The sequence below is a fragment of the Schistocerca serialis genome, chromosome 6 (assembly GCF_023864345.2).
Source record: "Schistocerca serialis cubense isolate TAMUIC-IGC-003099 chromosome 6, iqSchSeri2.2, whole genome shotgun sequence".
Lineage (NCBI taxonomy): Eukaryota > Metazoa > Arthropoda > Insecta > Orthoptera > Acrididae > Schistocerca > Schistocerca serialis.
In genome coordinates, this window is record NC_064643.1 from 218,997,440 (window position 1) to 219,016,286 (window position 18,847).

Sequence of the window (18,847 nt, forward strand, 5' to 3'; positions counted from 1 at the left end):
TAAAGAATGTTCTTTACTGTTTGTATACATGTAACTAATAGTTTTAAAATCGTAATTAGAGATATTTGAAAAAAAGCACATAAAATTATGAATTCATACCTTCTTACCACAAGGTATGGTTTTTCTGTTGCTCTATAAGTTGGTCTTGTCTAATAATTCTTTGAGGGCAGAGAACAGAGTTCCATTGCAGAGAGCTGTGTATTCATTTATCACTTGTTTTCCTTCGACTATGGCTTTTTGTATCTGATAATTTTCTTCAATTATTGGTTATTGAGGGGGGGGGGGAGGCTGTTGCTGCATTTGAGAATTTTCAGATCAGTATTGATGTTTGTTGGGCTATGTTTCTTGTCCATAAGGTGTGCAGCAAATGTGGAACGACAACTATTACTTTTTAATGCTCTTCTGTGTTCTATGTATCTGGTATTAAAATTTTCTGCTTGTCTGCCCCATGTAAACTGATTTGTAGTCCTGACATGTTGGTTGGTAAATACCAGATGCGTTGTGTTTGTCTGTGCTTGTGTTGGTTGTCCTTAGCTTTCTCTGTGTTGAGTTGTCTGTCCTGTGGGCTATTTTTACCACTTGTTTTTTGAGTATGTTGCCTATTCTGTTGACTGCTTTCTTGTCGTAGGTGAGAGTGAATCACTTGTTTGTCACCGTGGGTGTTTCTTGTTCATGTGTGCTCATATGTGTGTTCTGTGTGTTTGCAAGTTGATGAGGAGGCGTTTGTTTTAGTGTGTTGGATGTCCTTTTTAATTTTGTGGCTCAGTTTAACTATAGTGTTTGTGTCATATCCATTCTCTACTGCTATTTGTCTGAGTGTCTGTAATTCATTCTTGTAGTTGTTTTCAGTAAGTGGGGTTTTGTTCAGTCTGTGTAGCATATGTTGGAAGCCAGCTACTTTGTGTGTAATTGGATGATTAGGATCTTTGTGAATGGCTGTGCTGGTGGTGGTCACTTCCTGAATATAGAGAAGTGGTGCTGGTTGTTGTGTCTGTATATTGTGAAGTCAAAGGAGTTTTACCTTTTGTCATGTTCTGTTTCTATGTTTAATTTTATTTTTGGTTGTACTTTGTTTATATCACCTACGGCCTTGCCGCAGTGGTAACACTGGTTCCCATCAGATCACCGAAGTTAAGCGCTGTTGGGCTTGGCTGGCACTTGGATGGGTGACCATCTGGTCTGCCGAGCGCTATTGGCAAGCGGGGTGCACTCAGCCCTTGTGAGGCAAACTGAGGAGCTACTTGATTCAGAAGTAATGGCTTCGGTCTCGGAAACTGACATATGGCTGGGAGACTGGTGTGCTGACCACATACCCCTCCATAATTGCATCCAATGATGCCTATGAGCTGAGGATGACACGGTGCCTGGCTAGTACTGTTGGGCCTTCATGGCTTGTTTGGGAGGAGTTTAGTTTAGTTTACTTTGTTTATATCACTGTGGAATTGTTGGATGCGACTTGGTGTTTCATCTAGAAGGCATATGATGTCATCTACATAACGGTAACAATATATTATCCGGTATTGTTTGGGTCTTACTATTGTTTCAAAGATTTTATTTTCAGTGTGATTGAGAAAAATGTTGGCTAGGAGTTCACTGGCTGGTGACCCCATTGGAAGCCATTCTTCTTGTGAGTAGAACTAATTATTAAATGAGAAATAGTTTTGCTCTGTGATTACTTGTAGAATGCTAGCTATTTCTCTTATGTGAGGTTTGGGAAGTTTGGCTTGTTCTTCTAATTGTTGTTTGATGATGATGATGGTTTCTGCCTTGGGGATATTGGTGTACATGGATGTGATGCCAATGATGGGAGTGTGGCTGTTGTGGGTATGTTGATGACTTTGATTTGTTGTATCAGCTCTTCAGTGTTGTGTATGCTTCTGTTATTTGTGTGTATGTAATGTTTCTGTAAGTATGTGTGCATTTCTCTGGCTAAGTGGAATTTGGGTGCACATCTGATATTGACAACAGGGCATGTCGGAATGCCGTCCTTGTGGAGCTTTAGCAGGCTGTTCAGTGTCGGTGCTTGGGGGTTCTTTTTTTCAGACATTTTGCTTTCTGATTTATCAATATGTGTGAGGTATATTTTAGGAGTGTCAGTCTGTTTTTCTAATATCTTTGTGTTGGTTCACTGGTTAGCTTTGTTATGTTGTTGTCTTCCAGAAATTTTAAGGTTCTTTTAGTTGTATTCATCCTGTTTTATTATTATCATGATGCTGCCCTTGTCTGGTCTCGTAATGAGTGCTCCATTGTATTTAAGTTTGTACTTTATTTTTCTGGAGGTTTTTTCTTCTTCAGTTTTTGTTCCTGTCAATATGTTGTTTTTGTTTTCCTTTATTATGCATCTTATTTCTTCTGCGACTAATTCTCTTGTCAGACCTGCATTGGAGTTTGGGATATTGTTTCTTTCTTGTTGTTTTATGATGAACTCACTTTGCGTCATAAGATTCTCCACTGTCTTGTGTGTGATGTTTGTGTTTATATTGTATTTTGGGCCTTTTTCTAGAAAATTTATTTCTTGGTTAGTTAGTTGCATGTCAGTAAGTTTGACCAGAAGTTTGTAGAATGTGTGGTTTGCTTGCTTTCTATTTTTATGTGCAAAAACTTTATTTTGTTTTAAAGGAGTGTCTAGTTTTTGTTTTTATTTATCCCATTTTGATGTTATTCCATTCTCCACTTAATTATTTTACGACACCAGAGTAGCTACAGTTGACAGTGTCATGGTGTCAGTAGTAGCCTGACCAGAGGCAAATGTGATCTAAATCGTGTTGAAAGCAGATGGTTCCCAATGGTCCCCGATTACACAAAGGGTGCAATATATGCCCAGATTTTGTCCTGGCTGAGTTCAGTTCCCATAATTACTGGAACAATGGCCGGCCAAAGTGGCCGAGCGGTTAAAGGCGCTACAGTCTGATGCAGGTTCGAATCCTGCCTCGGGCATGGATGTGTGTGATGTCCTTAGGTTAGTTAGGTTTAAGTAGTTCTAAGTTCAAGGGGACTTATGACCACAGCAGTTGGGTCCCATAGTGCTCAGAGCCATTTGAACCATTTTTGAACTGGAACAATGCGTTGATCTTGATGTGCGTCTGTACTACACGAATGTCCAGAACCTAGTTTGTGGTTGTGGGAATGATCCACTGACCACTGATGAAAGCAGCATCACAACACCGATACATTGTTCGCAGCATGTGCAGTAATTAATCGATATGTCATTCCTGGAGGCCTGTAATGCGGCCAAGTTGAAATGATTCAAATTAACTCGTTGGTAGACCCGGTTCTACCCTAGAATGAATGTTGCAAACGCTGTTTACCTCTAAATTCAGCATAGTTACTACACTGCGGAGTCAAAACAGAAGGTATACAGACAGGCCACTGCGCGCCATCTGATCGCCGATGAGTGTTATAATGAATTACTAACACTAAAATCCTCCAGTGTGGACATATATATTCTGGTGCAACTGAACACATTCCTTGAGGGTCCTGAATATTTTTTCTGGCAGTGTACATTTCAATTACTACAGTGTACAAAACACACTTTATAAATACATAGTTGATGTTTTTTGTCAGGCATTACATCTATGTTATTCATGATATACGCACTGTAAATACAATTACATTAATTTGCAAACAGACCAGAGACCTCATGTAGTTGATCTGGGCCTCCAACAGGCTTAGTCTGCCATTGATCTTCAGAATTATTAAGTTTATGTCTGCTACATTCTGATTGCAGCAGCTCTCTTATTTTGCATCCTGTAACTCCTTGTTTTGGAGTTTTATATGTAACACACACATTTATAAATATACTGATATACTTCTGCAGTGCAGCATTCGCTAACTGTCCGACGTAAAAATAATTAAAATAATATAAGGTACAAGGCATTTTAACCATTTATCGCAACTAAAGACGGGAGAAAACCCGAAATGCACCATGGCATAAATATAGTTATATAAGAGTGGCTGGTTGCTGTATTTCTTCAAGTAATTTAGTCTACATATCTTTTACTCAACCCCCAGTGTTATGAATAAATCCACTTTTGTCAGTATATGCTCACAGATATTTAATTTTTTCTACCTGTCTTATAACTGCTCCGTCACTGACTCATATTTCAAATGTATTGCCACGATTCACTACCAGATATTAGGGTTTTGTTAGACTCATCTCTAGGCCTTATTTGTCATATTCCTGATATACATGTACACACGACCATATTCATCTTGTGCTAGAATGAATAGTTCATCACTAAAACTTTAAAGAAAACACCTGTACATCATTGACAATGATTCCCATTCCTCCACAGCTGTTCTTCCATCTTCAGAGAGCTACTTCAATGTATGAACTGAACAATTCAACTGGGAGGAGCACACCACAGAACTGCTGAAGCGTCTTAACAAATCTCTGTTTGCAATGCGAATTTTGTCAGACATAGGGGATATAAAAATGAAAAAGCTGGCATACTATGCTTACTTTCATTCCATAATGTCATATGGGATTATTTTCTGGGGTAATTCATCAAGCCAAGCTAAAGTTTTCCGGGCACAAAAACGTGCAGTAAGAATTATATGTGGTGTGAACTCAAGAACATCCTGCAGAAGCCTGTTTAGGGAACTAGGGATACTAACTACAGCTTCCCAATATATTTATTCCTTAATGAAATTTGTCATTAAAAATATATCACTTTTTCAAACCAACAGCTCAATTCATGGAATCAATACTAGAAATAAGAATAATCTTCACAAGGATTTAAAGTCACTTAGTCTTGTACAAAAAGGTGTGCATTATTCAGGAACACACATTTTCAATAACTTGCCAGCAGCCATAAAAAGCTTAACAACCAATGAAATTCAGTTTAAGAGAAGCCTAAAGGATTTATTGGTGGCCAACTCCTTCTACTCCATTGATGAATTTCTGAGGAAAACCAACTGATTTGTATATAAGTACAACATAACTTCTGCACAATTTCAGTGCAGTAATGTGTTCACTGAAAATTTGTGTGTGTGTGTGTGTGTGTGTGTGTGTGTGTGTGTGTGTGTAAGTATAATCTAACTTCTGCACCATTTCAGTGCAGTAATGTGTTCATTGTAAATAAGTATTACAGTAGTTGTATTACATGTTTCTTACCTTATAAATAAATATAAAACTTTTTTATTTTAAATTCAGTGCAATAGTATTTGTAAAATGACTCTTAGTGTTCATTAAAAAATGACGATCATTCCACTTGGGACCTGTGGAATGGTACATTAGCTTATTTGTTTTAGTTTAAATATTTGTCATGTATTGTTGTTTTTCTGACATGTTCCACATCCTGGAGGACCTCCTCACTACGGATCAATTGGAATGAAAGTAAATCTAATCTAATCTAATCTAATCAAGAATGGTGACATACTGCAACCTTGTTGCAGCGTTTTTGTGACACCGATAGGTTGTAATAATGATTGAATTGGCAGTTTGATCGCTCTCTTCCATGCTCGTCTATATAGTGCACAAAGTATTGTAAATTTAAAAATATTAAATCTGTTTTTTTTTTTTTCAGATTTGTACTTACCTCCTGTGGCGACAGTGGACACTGGCACTCCTGTTTGATGGGACATGAAGCCCAGAACAGAAAACACCACGAATCCCGCGAAGATACTGGTGCCACAGTTCATCACCGGTACCAGGACAGAATCCCTGTATGCAAGTGACAATCAAATATTTGTGTTTTAATTCCATGCAGTCAGGGACCGTTTCACTCTAGTAAGTGAATAACAGTTAAGTATACTGATCAACTAAAATAACAACAATATATAAGTGACTGCATAATATGTTAACATCAGATTGCTTATTATTGGTGAGGTGGAAGTTATGTCTTACTTTTAGGTTCCAGCTCGGAATTTTCTTGGAGTGATTCTGGAAAACCCGAACCTATACGGCTGGCCATTGTAGCTGGCCCAGTCCTCATAAAAACAATATTTCATTTGAGCAAGTTCCAGTTAAACAGCCACAGTTAAGTAATGTGCAGTTGTTAACAAAAACACGTCAAACGTTTTGGAAGAAGGGGGAAGCAGAAAAAGTAAAGCGTATTTCAAAGAATGCGAAAATCATTCGCAGTAACACGCCGATTCTAATCGAATGTAATACAGATGGTGTGTGACGTGGAATAGTTTTCGATGTGGAATTGAATGTTTTATGTCGGCATGTATCACGCTTTGCCGTTGCAGTGTTATTAGAGACAACTGGAACATGTACAAAACATTGTAAAACAAGAATCAAGGCTCAAATAATTTTTATGTTGTAGCTACCACTATTCAGCATAGGAGCTGTTGAACTATTTATAGTTCGTAAGTCGTTGAATGACTACAGTAATAACCGAGAGAGCTCACATTACTGTTCGCTGTTTTCAGATTTGTGTCTGTGTCGTGGTGTAACGTCCGTTTGCAACAGCGAACACACATGTGCCATATGTTATGACACTTGCGTTCCGTTTTGGAAGTTTTGACTTCGGAATTCCTGTGTTGTTACATACGAGTAATTCATACCTACTTATTTGTTGTGTTCATCTTTGTGAAAGGTCGATGCAGCATCCCGCCTGCTCTCACTATTCATCACATTTACGGTAAAATATTCCTACTACATGACATATTCTATAACCAATGTTTTGTGTACCAATATGTCCGCGTCGCCCACTCTCACACCCTCCCTACCTATACCCATCCTGAACACCCCCCCCCCCCCCGCCACCCCCGCCCCCACGTAGCTGAACTGGACAATATGTAAAGAGGGAACATCATCACACTTGCCAACAAGTAATAGGGGGTAGTGGTATCCCATCGACGCGATGATTAGAGTGTGGAGAATGTGCATTTTCAGGTGTGTAGAATAGCAGTCCGGCTTCCTTTAAAGGGTGTACTGTCAACGCATGGAGTGCTCTGAAATCTGTATTTTTGTTCCCTCAGAATGGTGGAACATTTCATGACTATTGCATGAAATGTCATAGAATGCCATCACGTTGTGTACACTGACGGATTTTGCGTGAATCGTGGTACAGATGATCATGGCGGTCACAGTAGAATTTGGCGCTTTAGGGAATAGTTGCAACATTTCAGCAATGATGCGTGAATGTCAGGAACCTGGCACACATCAAGCCTGCCACAATCGACTCCTAATCAGTTGTCGTGTTCTTCCTAACTGGGAGAAAACAAGGGAGCATTTTGAGGAATTATGTCTTTACATTATGATAATATTTGAGTGCACATATAGTTTCCAAAACTTGAGGGACAGTATGAGGCGCGGCCACCGTTCCTTAGTCTACTAGGTTCCAGACTTGTCATCTATCTGGAACGCGCTGGAGTCTACTAGTGCAGTTTCTGCTCCGTTGTCTATGACTCAGACACACAGCACGCATTGGGGATACGGTTGCATGAAGAATACTGGACCTCCTTTAACCACACACGAAACGCATATGGCGCCCTAGAAGTGAAGCCTGCCCTACTGTTGAACCGGCCCTTAACGTGTTGTAGAGTCGACAATAACCATTCAAATTTCTCTCTTAATTGACTTGATCTCTTTGATAGCGAATGCTTTTTTTGTGGATGTTACGATTTCCGCCGTCAGTGCACAAACACATACACACACACACACACACACACACACACACACACACACACACGCACGCACCTTACATACAGATACACATTGGTCGATTGAAACATGTTGCCAAACTTGTTGCGTGAGAACGAGTGCGCCAAGGTCACATGATGAAGAATGAAAGCCCTATGACAAGTGCTGGTCATAAAAAGAAAACATTCGGCGAAGGGGTATCACAAAGATGAATAGTCGAATATTGACACACTATTGGCTAAAGGCTGGGAAATGTTGCTATTAAACTCCAAGACGTTGGACGTTCATTCCTTACTAAAGAATGTTACCGCCAGAGTTTTATCTGCTCTGTAACTTAGAAAAAGGGGCATTCTGTGGTGTAAATGACTGAAGAGAACAATCTTGAGGAAAATAGGAATTTTAGTGCGTGTAGCTCTTCACAAATTGTTGCAAATGTGGCTCAACAGCTGATGGTCCACACGTTTGATCTTACTCAATAAAAAGGATCAGCTGACTGCAGTGGACACAAGTAAATCGCAGTTAACTACATCATATCGATGATCAGGGGAGGGTAAGTTGTCTTCCAGCAGATCGCAAGCTCCAGACCTGCACAGCGGTTAGTACAAACGTACCCCCATTCTCATTGTTTATGGGAGGGGGGGCTCCAACGTTCTCATCCAGAGCTGGTAACGCGACCGTACTTCACTACCTAGAGGCTTTCTGAAAATTTTAAGAACAATTTTATGCAGTTAGGTGGCTCATCTACTGCCAAGAATATCTCAGCCTATACTTCGTACGTTGGAAAAATATCTCTGACAGATAACAAAGCTGTTGCCAGCTTTCGAACGGGAATTGCAAACGGTTGCCGCAACACTGACTGAAAGACATAGCTGCCAAACACCTCAGCAATACCAAGCCGTTGCCATGGAAGAGTAAACAAAAGTACGTTACGTGACTGGTCGTGACAGACGTGCGAAGCAGCCACACCAAGCTCATTTCAACTGTCAAGGATTTTCTCTTGACGTAAAGACTATAAGTTATTACGTTAAAGATGATGAATATGTTGACGACGATAGTGTCTGCCACTACAGCACAAAGTGGCGCTTACGATAGACCAGGAATTATTTCATCACTTGTTATGAATGAAACCTGACAGTACAGCACATAACTTAATGACTACCGCAATGGTACACACGTTGTTTTTACTTTTAAGTAGACTCTGTTGCAGAGTAATAACCTGTTTCCTCAGTACTAATATTGATCGTTAAAGGTGACTGTGAAAAGAAATGTGAACAGAAAGAAACACAAGCGCCCCAAAGTCTTCTTACTTCCATCGTCTTAGAACTAAGGAGTCCAGGGATAAAGAAAAGGCTTGCGAATAATTCCCAACTCTAAATGATTACAAACACATAAAAGACTACATTACCATTTGACATTATTTCTGAACTGGTTGTAACTGGCCATGTTGACAATTCCTCCCCATCCAGGTCCAAGGGAGAAGAATATCTGGATTGCTGCATCAGCCCAAACCTAAAACAAATGAGCAACCAGCACAGTTAGAATGCTCAAATGCTCAAACGGTAATGCACGGACTGTGATTTTTTTAATAGTGACTAATATGATATAAAAATTCCACGAACAGTGTATTTACTGTGTAATAACTACGGAATATACATGTTATTGCGAAAAGGTATTCTATATCGTCTCCTGTTTGATAGATATTCTACGATTGCCCTGTATGACGTTCATACACATATCTGTTGGCATGGTAGTACAAAGCTTACATTCGTCAACTTTGGATGGGACGCTTACACTATCTGTTTAGTTACTAACAACTCTTCCTTGTATCACTGGCGGCATATGCAGATCGTAGTACTTTCGGCACACTGATTTTTTTCGTAGTCATTGGCGATGCCGTCTTCTGTGCTTCACAAAATATTCTCCCATACTAAGAAGCTTCCTTTTCTTTTTAGGGTGCGGCCAGCGTTTAACTATGACATTCGTATGCTAATAGTAAATTAAATTATTTCTTAGAGGGTCTATACCACACCTTGACCTAGATTCGAGGAGAAAAAAAATAACGCAAGTTTCTCTTTAAACTCTTTCCAGTATGCAGAATTCTATTGTGTCGTCATTTGTCTCTGAACTATTTTACATCGTCTATCTCATTATGATTTAGGAAGTCATTTATCATGGATACGTCTGAACCATGGTTAGAGAGGTAATTTATTACAGGGTTAGATATCATGCTTACAAACACATTAATGTTCTACACGATTCTGATGCGAAAATGTACGGCTCTTGAAGTATTAGTGTTCTGTTAAATTCCAAATTACATCTTATATTTGGGTCATTCAAAAAATGAATTTAAAATCTAGACAAATTATAAGTTGCTTCTTGTCGTCTGATAGTACAGTAAAGTCTCAATTTTTTCCAGGAATATTTGAAAATTACCCAGTAAATAACAACATACTCTGACAGTAACAAATCGCTACAGCAATTCACTGACTATCGTGACCTACAGAGAAATAAGACGCTAAGTATTTTGTAATCTGATGTTCCTCTGTACTGATGGACATATTTTAAGAGAAACAAATCCCATCCAACGACTTGTATAACATGGTATAAAGAAGAACAACTTATTTTAAATATTGATAAGTGCATGGTCGTAAGTATGAGTATGAGAAAAATTTGACAGCTTTTGAGTACAGCATTAGTGGCATTACATTGCACTCCTGGGCTCAGTTATATCAGTTAAATATTTTGGTGCAACGCTTGTGTTAGGAGGTGGGATCAGCACATAACAGTCGTAGGGAGAGCAAATGGACAGCTTACATTTGTTAAAAAATCCTTTAAGAGGATAATGTTACTGTGTAGTAGACTTCATGTAAGAGACTGTTATACGATATATTTTAGAGTACCGTCGCCTACAGCATATGAATATTCTCAGATGTGAAGAAGAGGATAGGCTTTCGTCTTACCTTGAGATTGGTGAGCTGCTCCCACTGAGGGTATATGTAGAAGATGATACCATCAATGGCTCCAGGCAGTGTCACGCCTCGCACAAAGAGTACGAATAGTATGACAAAGGGGAAGGTTGCCGTGAAGTAGACTACCTTACCCACGGAACGAACACCGTTCATGATGCACAGGTAGACTGCTACCCAGGAGATGATGTCGCACACCAGCAGTTGCCACACCACATTGCCGGGCTTGTCGATGCCCTCAGAAATGTGGAGGATGCCGTTGCTGTCAAGAGACATGTCATTAGGAACGGTAAGCTTGCGTCTCGCAACAAAGAGAAATAACAGGAAAACCATTTCGTACTTCAAGATAAACACCTTACGGTCCAGAAAATTATCCCAACTAAGTTGAAACGCGATATTTTCTTGTTTTACTTCACTTTTACTTAAGGTTTTGCTTGAATGTTGACAGTTTTAGAACATTGCATTACTCAAAACCACTTAAAAAGTGATTTGCAATAGTATTTTTATGAATAGAATTTTATTACCGGTTTTATAAATGGGTATGCAGTAAAATAATCACAATCGGAAAATCTTTTTGACAATCTGTTTAACGTTTACCAATTTCTAAATAATTTGAAAAGAGCATCTGTTCTAATAACTTACCATTATGCCTCTGGATGGCCTAATGATATTCCCTTGTGACATTTCGTGGCTACAAAACGTTAATGAAGTGTAAAAAGGTCTTTCTCCTTTCCCTGTAGTTTCAACTTGATATTTTGTATGTACTGTAAAATCAGCGAAAAGGAAATAACGAACACACCATTAGTGAAAATATAGAACAATTTATATTTCCATATCACGATTCCAGTTGCCACTGATCAAGAGTTGCATAATAATGTCTGAATGATCTGCGTTTCCAAAGACTGTGGTAGCTAACGAACTCACCCGACCCTATTGAGCAGTAGCGCAAAATCGACTTTTCTGGAAGTATGATTAATTCAATGCCAGCAAGAATCCAGTGTTTCCAGAAAGCCCTGGAAAGTACATTACTACTGTAGTTTTTTGGAAATGTATTAAATACATAACAATTTTCTGTAGATGCATTTTCATATTCGGGAGCTGCCTGCTTTGGAGCTTCATACACTCACTGAACCGTTGTGGTACACACGAATCTGTTTGGCCTGTGGCTTATTTGGCCTATGAGCAGTTGCACTAAAGCGTGTCAGTCGACCGTCAAAAACTGTGAGCGAATCTTCAATTCAAGCATCAGTGCATCATGACTTGTAGCTCACCAGTTACCAGGTCGCTTGTTCGCAATATCACTCACGATACATTTTCACTATAGAAGCCTGAGAGGGGCTGACGACCTTTACTCTTTCAGGAATATTAGATCCTATATAACCCCTTCAGTAAACAATAAGCTGCCGTACGTCCCTCATTACAACTTGGAAAAATCGCTTGCTTTATTCAAGAGCAGAGAGCAAAACACGTACAGACGTCCTATCAGTACTCGTCCATTTATGCCCTGCTCAAAAGAATTAGGGGAACAAGATTTTGAGCATCTGCCACACTCCTCTCAGTAATAATTGAAGGCTGGGTATGTTATCAAAATATACCTTTATCTTTCGCAAACTAAGTACACCACTAAACATTATTACATCCTCGTTTATTTGCATAACAAGAACTTAAAATGTCGATAGGTGTCGAAAAAAAAAGTTTAAACAAGTGGTCACCCTGTGGTATTCGTTCCCATTCTTCGATGAAAGCACTTGAGAATTCCTGGAGAGTCTGTAGTGGAACAGGATGACCAAGAACACATCTGTCAAGCATGTCCCACACACTTTCGATGGTGTAAAGGTTGGGACTTACCGCTGGCCATTCCATTATTTCCATGTCCAGGCTTCGCAAGACATCGCTGGTGTCGTCTACCATATAGGCCCTGGCATTATCGTGGATGAGAAGGAATTCAGGGCCACCATCGTATGCAGCGGCCACCACATGGTCCAACAGGATCTGTTGGATGTACTGCCTGATGGTAAGGCGACCATGGACAACGAAAAATCCGTACAGCTGTTAACACTGATGACTCCCCATGCCGTCACAGAAGCTTGGCCGATTTCCTGTACAACATTTGGCAGGTACCGCTCAACACACGAACATGGCCATCACCTTGCGTCAGAGGAAATGTGGACTCGTCTGCGAATAACACGTTCCGCCATTGACGAAGCTGTCAGCTTACATGGGTACGGCAGAACTGAAGGTGAGCTGCGAGATGTTGTCGTGTCGAGCGGGGTATTCAGACAGGACGGCTGTATCGCAAGGTCCTTTTTCGTAACCTATTCCTTACAGTCTGATCAGATGCAGCACTCCAATGATCCTTCTGAGATCGTCTTACAGTGGTCTGGCGGTAGCCGTACAACGGTGCAACGCAGAGATGGCCAGGTTACGGTCTTCAGTGTTGTAATGCATCGGCCTTGTGGACTGACCTATCTCCCTACTGCGTGTGCACAATCTATGGATAACATATGGAGAGACATTGGCGTCTGCGGCAACACGATGGGAAGTCAGTTATTCTTGGATCAAACAGATTGCCCTTGCAATTTGCACTCCAAAGAGTCGCAAAGCATGTTGTTTGTTGAATGCAACCTCAGAAACGATAACTGCCATCTGTGAGCCTCACTAGGGACCGGTGAGACACCGGAATTCACTTTCTTCTGAGGGATCACCTAATACTGTGATGCATAACACAGCCGACAGATGGCAAATAACTTTGGCTACCGTGAAAGCGAAGATCCCAAGCTATGCAATACGACCAAAGGTACCGCTTGTCTTAAAATAGACTTAGCGTAACGGATGTTGATACAGGTCTTACCCCAATTCTTTTGAGCGGTGTGTTACACCAATTACGCTATATTAGTGTAATGTCCTTACGTAATGTAATATGATTGTAATATTTCGGCTGCAAGTATCAGCGATGATGCGCTCCAGAATTTGATACGACAACGCTCTTCGCTCTGACGACAACGCTCTTTGCTTAAAAAAAAAAAAAAAAAAGAGCATCTACGTTTTCTTGTAATTGTTGGAAATAAGTAATACCGATTGGACATTGAGTTTTTTTTGTTGGAGATAAGTTTGCATATAGAAGTAATGTGAAGTGCAGAGGTCAACATGCAATCGCGATTATCAAGAATAAAAACTAAATTTCTGAAAAAGGTGAATATCGTTTACGAACTTTTATTCGATGTTGGATCCATGGATTTTTTTTTTTTGAAAGAGCTGTTAGTGTGTTTTGCAATGCAGTGCATAGTGATTTCTTCGCGAGTTAACAATGGTGGGCGACGCGCAATATTTCGCCGTCAGCTTGTGTGTTCAAGACGTTCCCTCAGCGACCAGTTTGTTAGAAGATACCACAGTGCTACTGGTTGTTCAACCTTCTCATTTTGAATGTGTTTCCCAGAAAATCTTACGGCGACTGAGTACTTTTGTGGCCAAGAGAGAGACGGAGCCTTCTTCACGAGTTGTAACAGTTTTCTCCAACTCTGCCTGCGTTTATTGGGAAACATAGCTCACAGAAATCACAGTTCACAATAACATCCACCGGCCATGTTTTTCACTGTTGTCTACTTAATTTTGGCAGGCATTCATAACAAAGTACTGGAGATCTTAAAGACATATCTCTGTATAAACTCAGAACTGCCTTTAGTATCTAATTAAGGACTGTGAAGTCACAAAACCGAAGTATATACATGTACTTTGTAGAAGAATTAGGCTGTCTGATGGCAAGCGCTATTTTAATTCATAATACTATTAACATTTAAGAGATTGTCAATTGCATATTAAATCAGTCAGAATGTATACAAGTGTAGCAGTAACAATAAATGAGTCATTTATTTCTTCTATAACTCGTTCTACCGTCTTAGCAAAATAAAACAAACATACTTTTTACTAACTTTAGAATGATTGTTAAATGATGTATAAAAAGTTTCTTCGTGAAGCAATTGTGTTGATTCCAAAATTGGTCTTATGTTTTGCGAGACATCCGCAATTCTAAAGTTATGGAGAATTTAATATTGTGATTAAGATTTTATTAATATTTATTTACCTGGTGTGTTTAGCATCCTGTTGTGTGTGTAAAGCACTGTGTTTTGACTTCCATCATTAATTCAATAAACTTAACTTTTGAAAACATCGTTTAATTGAACTTCGATGTTCCATAGCAGATAACTTTTTCAATACGTGATGCAATTTTCTAATTACTAAAAGAGTAGGTCCCCATGAAATTTGTTATTCTATCGTGATCTTTAGTTGTTATAGCTCAATAATTCATGGTAGCAAAACATGGGGTCCTGTTCTAAACTTGTCCAGTTTCCACATTCGAAATATAGATTTCTTATAGGAATCCAAAAAAACAGTTTCAGAAGGATTGTATAGTATGTATGGAATCAACAAACAATCACCAGTATTGTATTGTTGTTACAATATTGCGATCGACATTGCTTCAATAATCGATAACCGACTTCTTAAATTATATCTCAAGGTGGATAATCTGGTTTGCAGTGCCATTACAATATTCTTTGTTTTGGACGGTATATCGCTAATGATTATTCATCCAAAGCAGGTGAACATTTGTACAACCACTTTGACGCTGTTCTGTCAAGTGGCTGTGGATGTGTATCAGAAAATGAGCAATTTCCGCACGATTCAGAAATGTACAAATATTCTACATCTGCATACTACATCCATACTCTGTAAATCACTGTGAAATGCACAGCGGAGGGTACCTGCCGTTGTACTGGTTACTAGGACTTTTTCCCGTTCCATTTGCGTAAGGAGCGAAGGAAGAGTGGTTCCTTAAACGTCTCTGTGCGCCCTGTAATGGATCTTGTTATCGCGATCCGTACGAAAGCGACACTTTGGGAGCTGCAGTATATTCCTAGATTAGTTCTTCAAATTTAGTAAGTAGGCTTTTACGGTATAGTTTGCATCTGTTTTGAAACGTTTGCCAGTTCGGTTCTTTCTCCATCTCTATGACGCTCTCCATGGGTCAAACAAACCTGTATCCATTCGTGCTGCCCTTCTTGTATGTTTTCATTATCTGGAATACGCTAATTTTTTTTATGTAGTGGCCGCCGTAAGGCGAACATGCAGGTAAAGAGAAACAAAGAAGACATACTAGGGGCCCGTCTCTCGCAAATATTAACTGTATGAGGATACTAAGACAAATCTGCACTATACCAAGCCGACACGAGGGGCACATTTCCTCCAGTGCTCTGCTATGCATTTGTATGGCCCCGCAAGCTTGTGCCAACATTTACTGCAAGACGTTAAGTCCAGGCATCTGTTATAAGCTTCGTAGCCCAGTGGCAACATTCCAGGTCCTGCAAACACCTGTGCTTCGTGACACAGAGAGGTCAGGAGCTTCCGTATCATGTAAAGAGGATGCAGTGGTGGAGGGTTCAGCTATCCACATTGAACTGATCCGTATGAAGAATTTTCAAAAATTACCAATAAAAAGAACAAGCTAGGGAAAGGCCAGGAAATGGAAGCGTACAAAAATGCATGCAGACTTCCAAACTAAAAACGCTGAATGGTTCAACCAACTTGATGACCTACAACTTTATGAAACAGATGGGAAGACGACAAGAATCTAGTAATCGATTGACACATTGCGTTTCGTCCTAAACTGTTCTCATCCAGATGATCGATAGTTCATGTGGCAAGTGTGTGTACTGATAGTCGTACGCCATAAGCTCCGCACATTGCAGACTCATAATGCTGGAAGATAAATCCATGTACCAGAGAGCAATGCCCAATTCACAGGAATTTTCAAAACTGTCCATGTCGCCTCTTTGAAGGAAAGAAGCTATGTTACAGTCGGTAAGTTGGTGTTTGAGACCGCAGCTAGTTGCCCGTCACTCCCTGCCACTCTTACTCCCAATGACACAGAGCCTATGCTTCAACAGCGAGGTCACTGCATTGTGATTCCCAAATGCCTAGGTGCCCAGCAGTATACCACCTACTTCTCTAGGTGTTTTAGTGACAGAGAGTGTCCTGGTGTTTTGTTGGTGGGAGAAGCACTGTTTGGGTTGAACTGCACTCACGGAGTCGAAGTAGAAGAATTTCACAGGTCAGACTCATCTCACGTCCTCTAGTGCCCCTAAGATCGCATATAATTCCACACTATACACTGTGAATTCATTTAGCGGATGTATTTGAGGCCGGCCGCTGTGGCCGAGCGGTTCTAGGCGCTTCAGTCCGGAACCACGCTGCTGCTGCGGTCGCAGGTTCGAATCTTGCCTCGGGCATTGATGTGTGTGATGTCCTTAGGTTAGTTAGGCTTAAGTAGTTCTAAGTCTAGGGGACTGATGACCTCAGATGTTGCCGGCCAGAGTGGCCGTGCGGTTCTAGGCGCTACAGTCTGGAACCGGGCTGCCGCTACGGTCGCAGGTTCGAATCCTGCCTCGGGCATGAATGTGTGTGATGTCCTTAAGCTAGTTAGGTTTAATTAGTTCTAAGTTCTAGGCGACTGATGACCTCAAAAGTTAAGTCGCATAGTGCTCAGAGCCATTTGAACCATTTGATCCTCAGATGTTAAGTCCTATAGTGCTTAGAGCCATTTGAACCATTTGATGGATTTGAGCCATAACCGGTGTAAAACAATGAGCGAATAAAGTTGTTCCACTGACTGTGCCTTCAGATATTGTGTCTTGTACATTCTGTGGTAATCGTCAATCATAAGATCAGGATGAGGTCATATTCATGTTAGGGATCAGGGATTACCTTTCTCGACACCGTAAAGATTTTTTTTTTTTCAGTAGAACTAAAGTTAATTTTCGAGTGCATTTTGGGAATAAGTTTCGACTGTACGTACTGAAACATCGTACGTTATGCGACAAAGAAAAGAAAACAAAACGAATTTGAATATAAAATTAATGAAAAGGTATTTCAGAAACGAACTGACATTACTTTCATGTTTGTTCCTATGGTAGTATATGATAGAGAGCCGCTGAAATATATTACCAGTCGACGGAAGCGCAATACACTGAAGCGCCAAAGAAACTGGTATAGGCACGCGTATTCAAATACAGAGATATGTAAACAGCCAGAACACGACGCTTCGGTCGGCAACGCCTATATAAGACATCAAGTGTCTGGCGCAGTTGTTAGATCGGTTACTGCTGCTACAATGGTAGTTACCAAGATTTAAGTGAGTTTCAACGTGGTGTTATAGTCGGCGCATGAGCGATGGGACACAGCATCTCCAAGGTAGCGATGAAGTGAGGATTTTCCCGTACGGCCATTTCACGAGTGTACCGTGAATATAAGGAATCCGGCAAAACATCAAATCTCCGACTTCGCTGCGGCAGGAAAAAGATCCCGCAAGAACGGGACCAACGACGACTGAAGAGATTCGCTCAACGGGACAGAAGTGCAACCCTTCCGTAAATTGATGCAGATTTCAATGCTGGGCCATCAACAAGTGTCAGCGTGCGAACTATTCAGCGAAACATAATCGAAATGGGCTTTCGGAGCCGATGGCCCACTCTTGTACCCTTGATGACTGCACGACACAAAGTTTTGCGCCTCGCCTGGGCCTGCCAACACCGATATTTGACTGTTGATGACTGCAAACATGTTGCCTGATCGGACGAGTCTCGTTTCGAATTGTATAAGCGGATGAACGTGTACGGCTATGGAGACAAGCTGGTGGAGGCTCTGTAATGGTGTGGGGCGTGTGCAATTGGAGTGATATGGGACTCCTGAAGGTCTAGGCTTTGTAATGGTGTGGGGCGTGTACAGTTGGAGTGATTTGGGGCTCCTAATACATCTAGATACGACTCTGACAAGTGACGCGTACGTAAGCATCCTGTCTGATCACCAGCATCCATTCATGTCCATTGTGCATTCCGATGCACTTGAGTAATTCCAGCAGGACAATGCCACATCCCACACGTCCACAATTGCTACAGAGTGGCTCCAGGAACACTCTTCTGTGTTTAAACACGTCCGCTGGCCACCGAACTCCCCAGACAAGAACATTATTGAGCATATCTGGGATGCCTGGCAACGTGCTGTTCAGAAGAGATCTCCACCCCGTTGTACTCTTACGGATGTATGGAAAGCCCAGCAGGACTCATGGTTCAGTTCCCTCCAGCACTACTTCAGACATTAGTCTCGTCCATGCCACGTCGTGTTGCGGCACTTCTGCATGCTCGCGGGGGCCCTGCACGATATTGGGCAGGTGTACCAGTTTCTTTGGCTTTTCAGTGTATCTTAACATTATAATGAAACCAACGAGGCTAATGAA

At 40.7% G+C, this 18,847-nt stretch overlaps 1 protein-coding gene and 1 pseudogene across 2 annotated transcripts in view; one reads left to right on the plus strand and one right to left on the minus strand.

Annotated features, from left to right (window-relative positions):
* Nucleotides 1-18,847, minus strand: part of LOC126483915 (sodium- and chloride-dependent glycine transporter 1-like) — a 142,640-nt gene that overhangs the window by 34,959 nt on the left and 88,834 nt on the right. For both annotated transcript variants that reach the window (XM_050107188.1, XM_050107189.1), the window contains 3 exons: nucleotides 10,555-10,822; nucleotides 9,000-9,103; nucleotides 5,541-5,665 (listed from right to left, as the gene is read on the minus strand). In XM_050107188.1, coding sequence (XP_049963145.1) covers nucleotides 5,541-5,665; nucleotides 9,000-9,103; nucleotides 10,555-10,822 — 497 coding nt within the window. The remainder of the gene's footprint in view (nucleotides 1-5,540; nucleotides 5,666-8,999; nucleotides 9,104-10,554; nucleotides 10,823-18,847) is intronic.
* On the plus strand, nucleotides 1,081-1,198 carry LOC126485655 (5S ribosomal RNA; annotated as a pseudogene).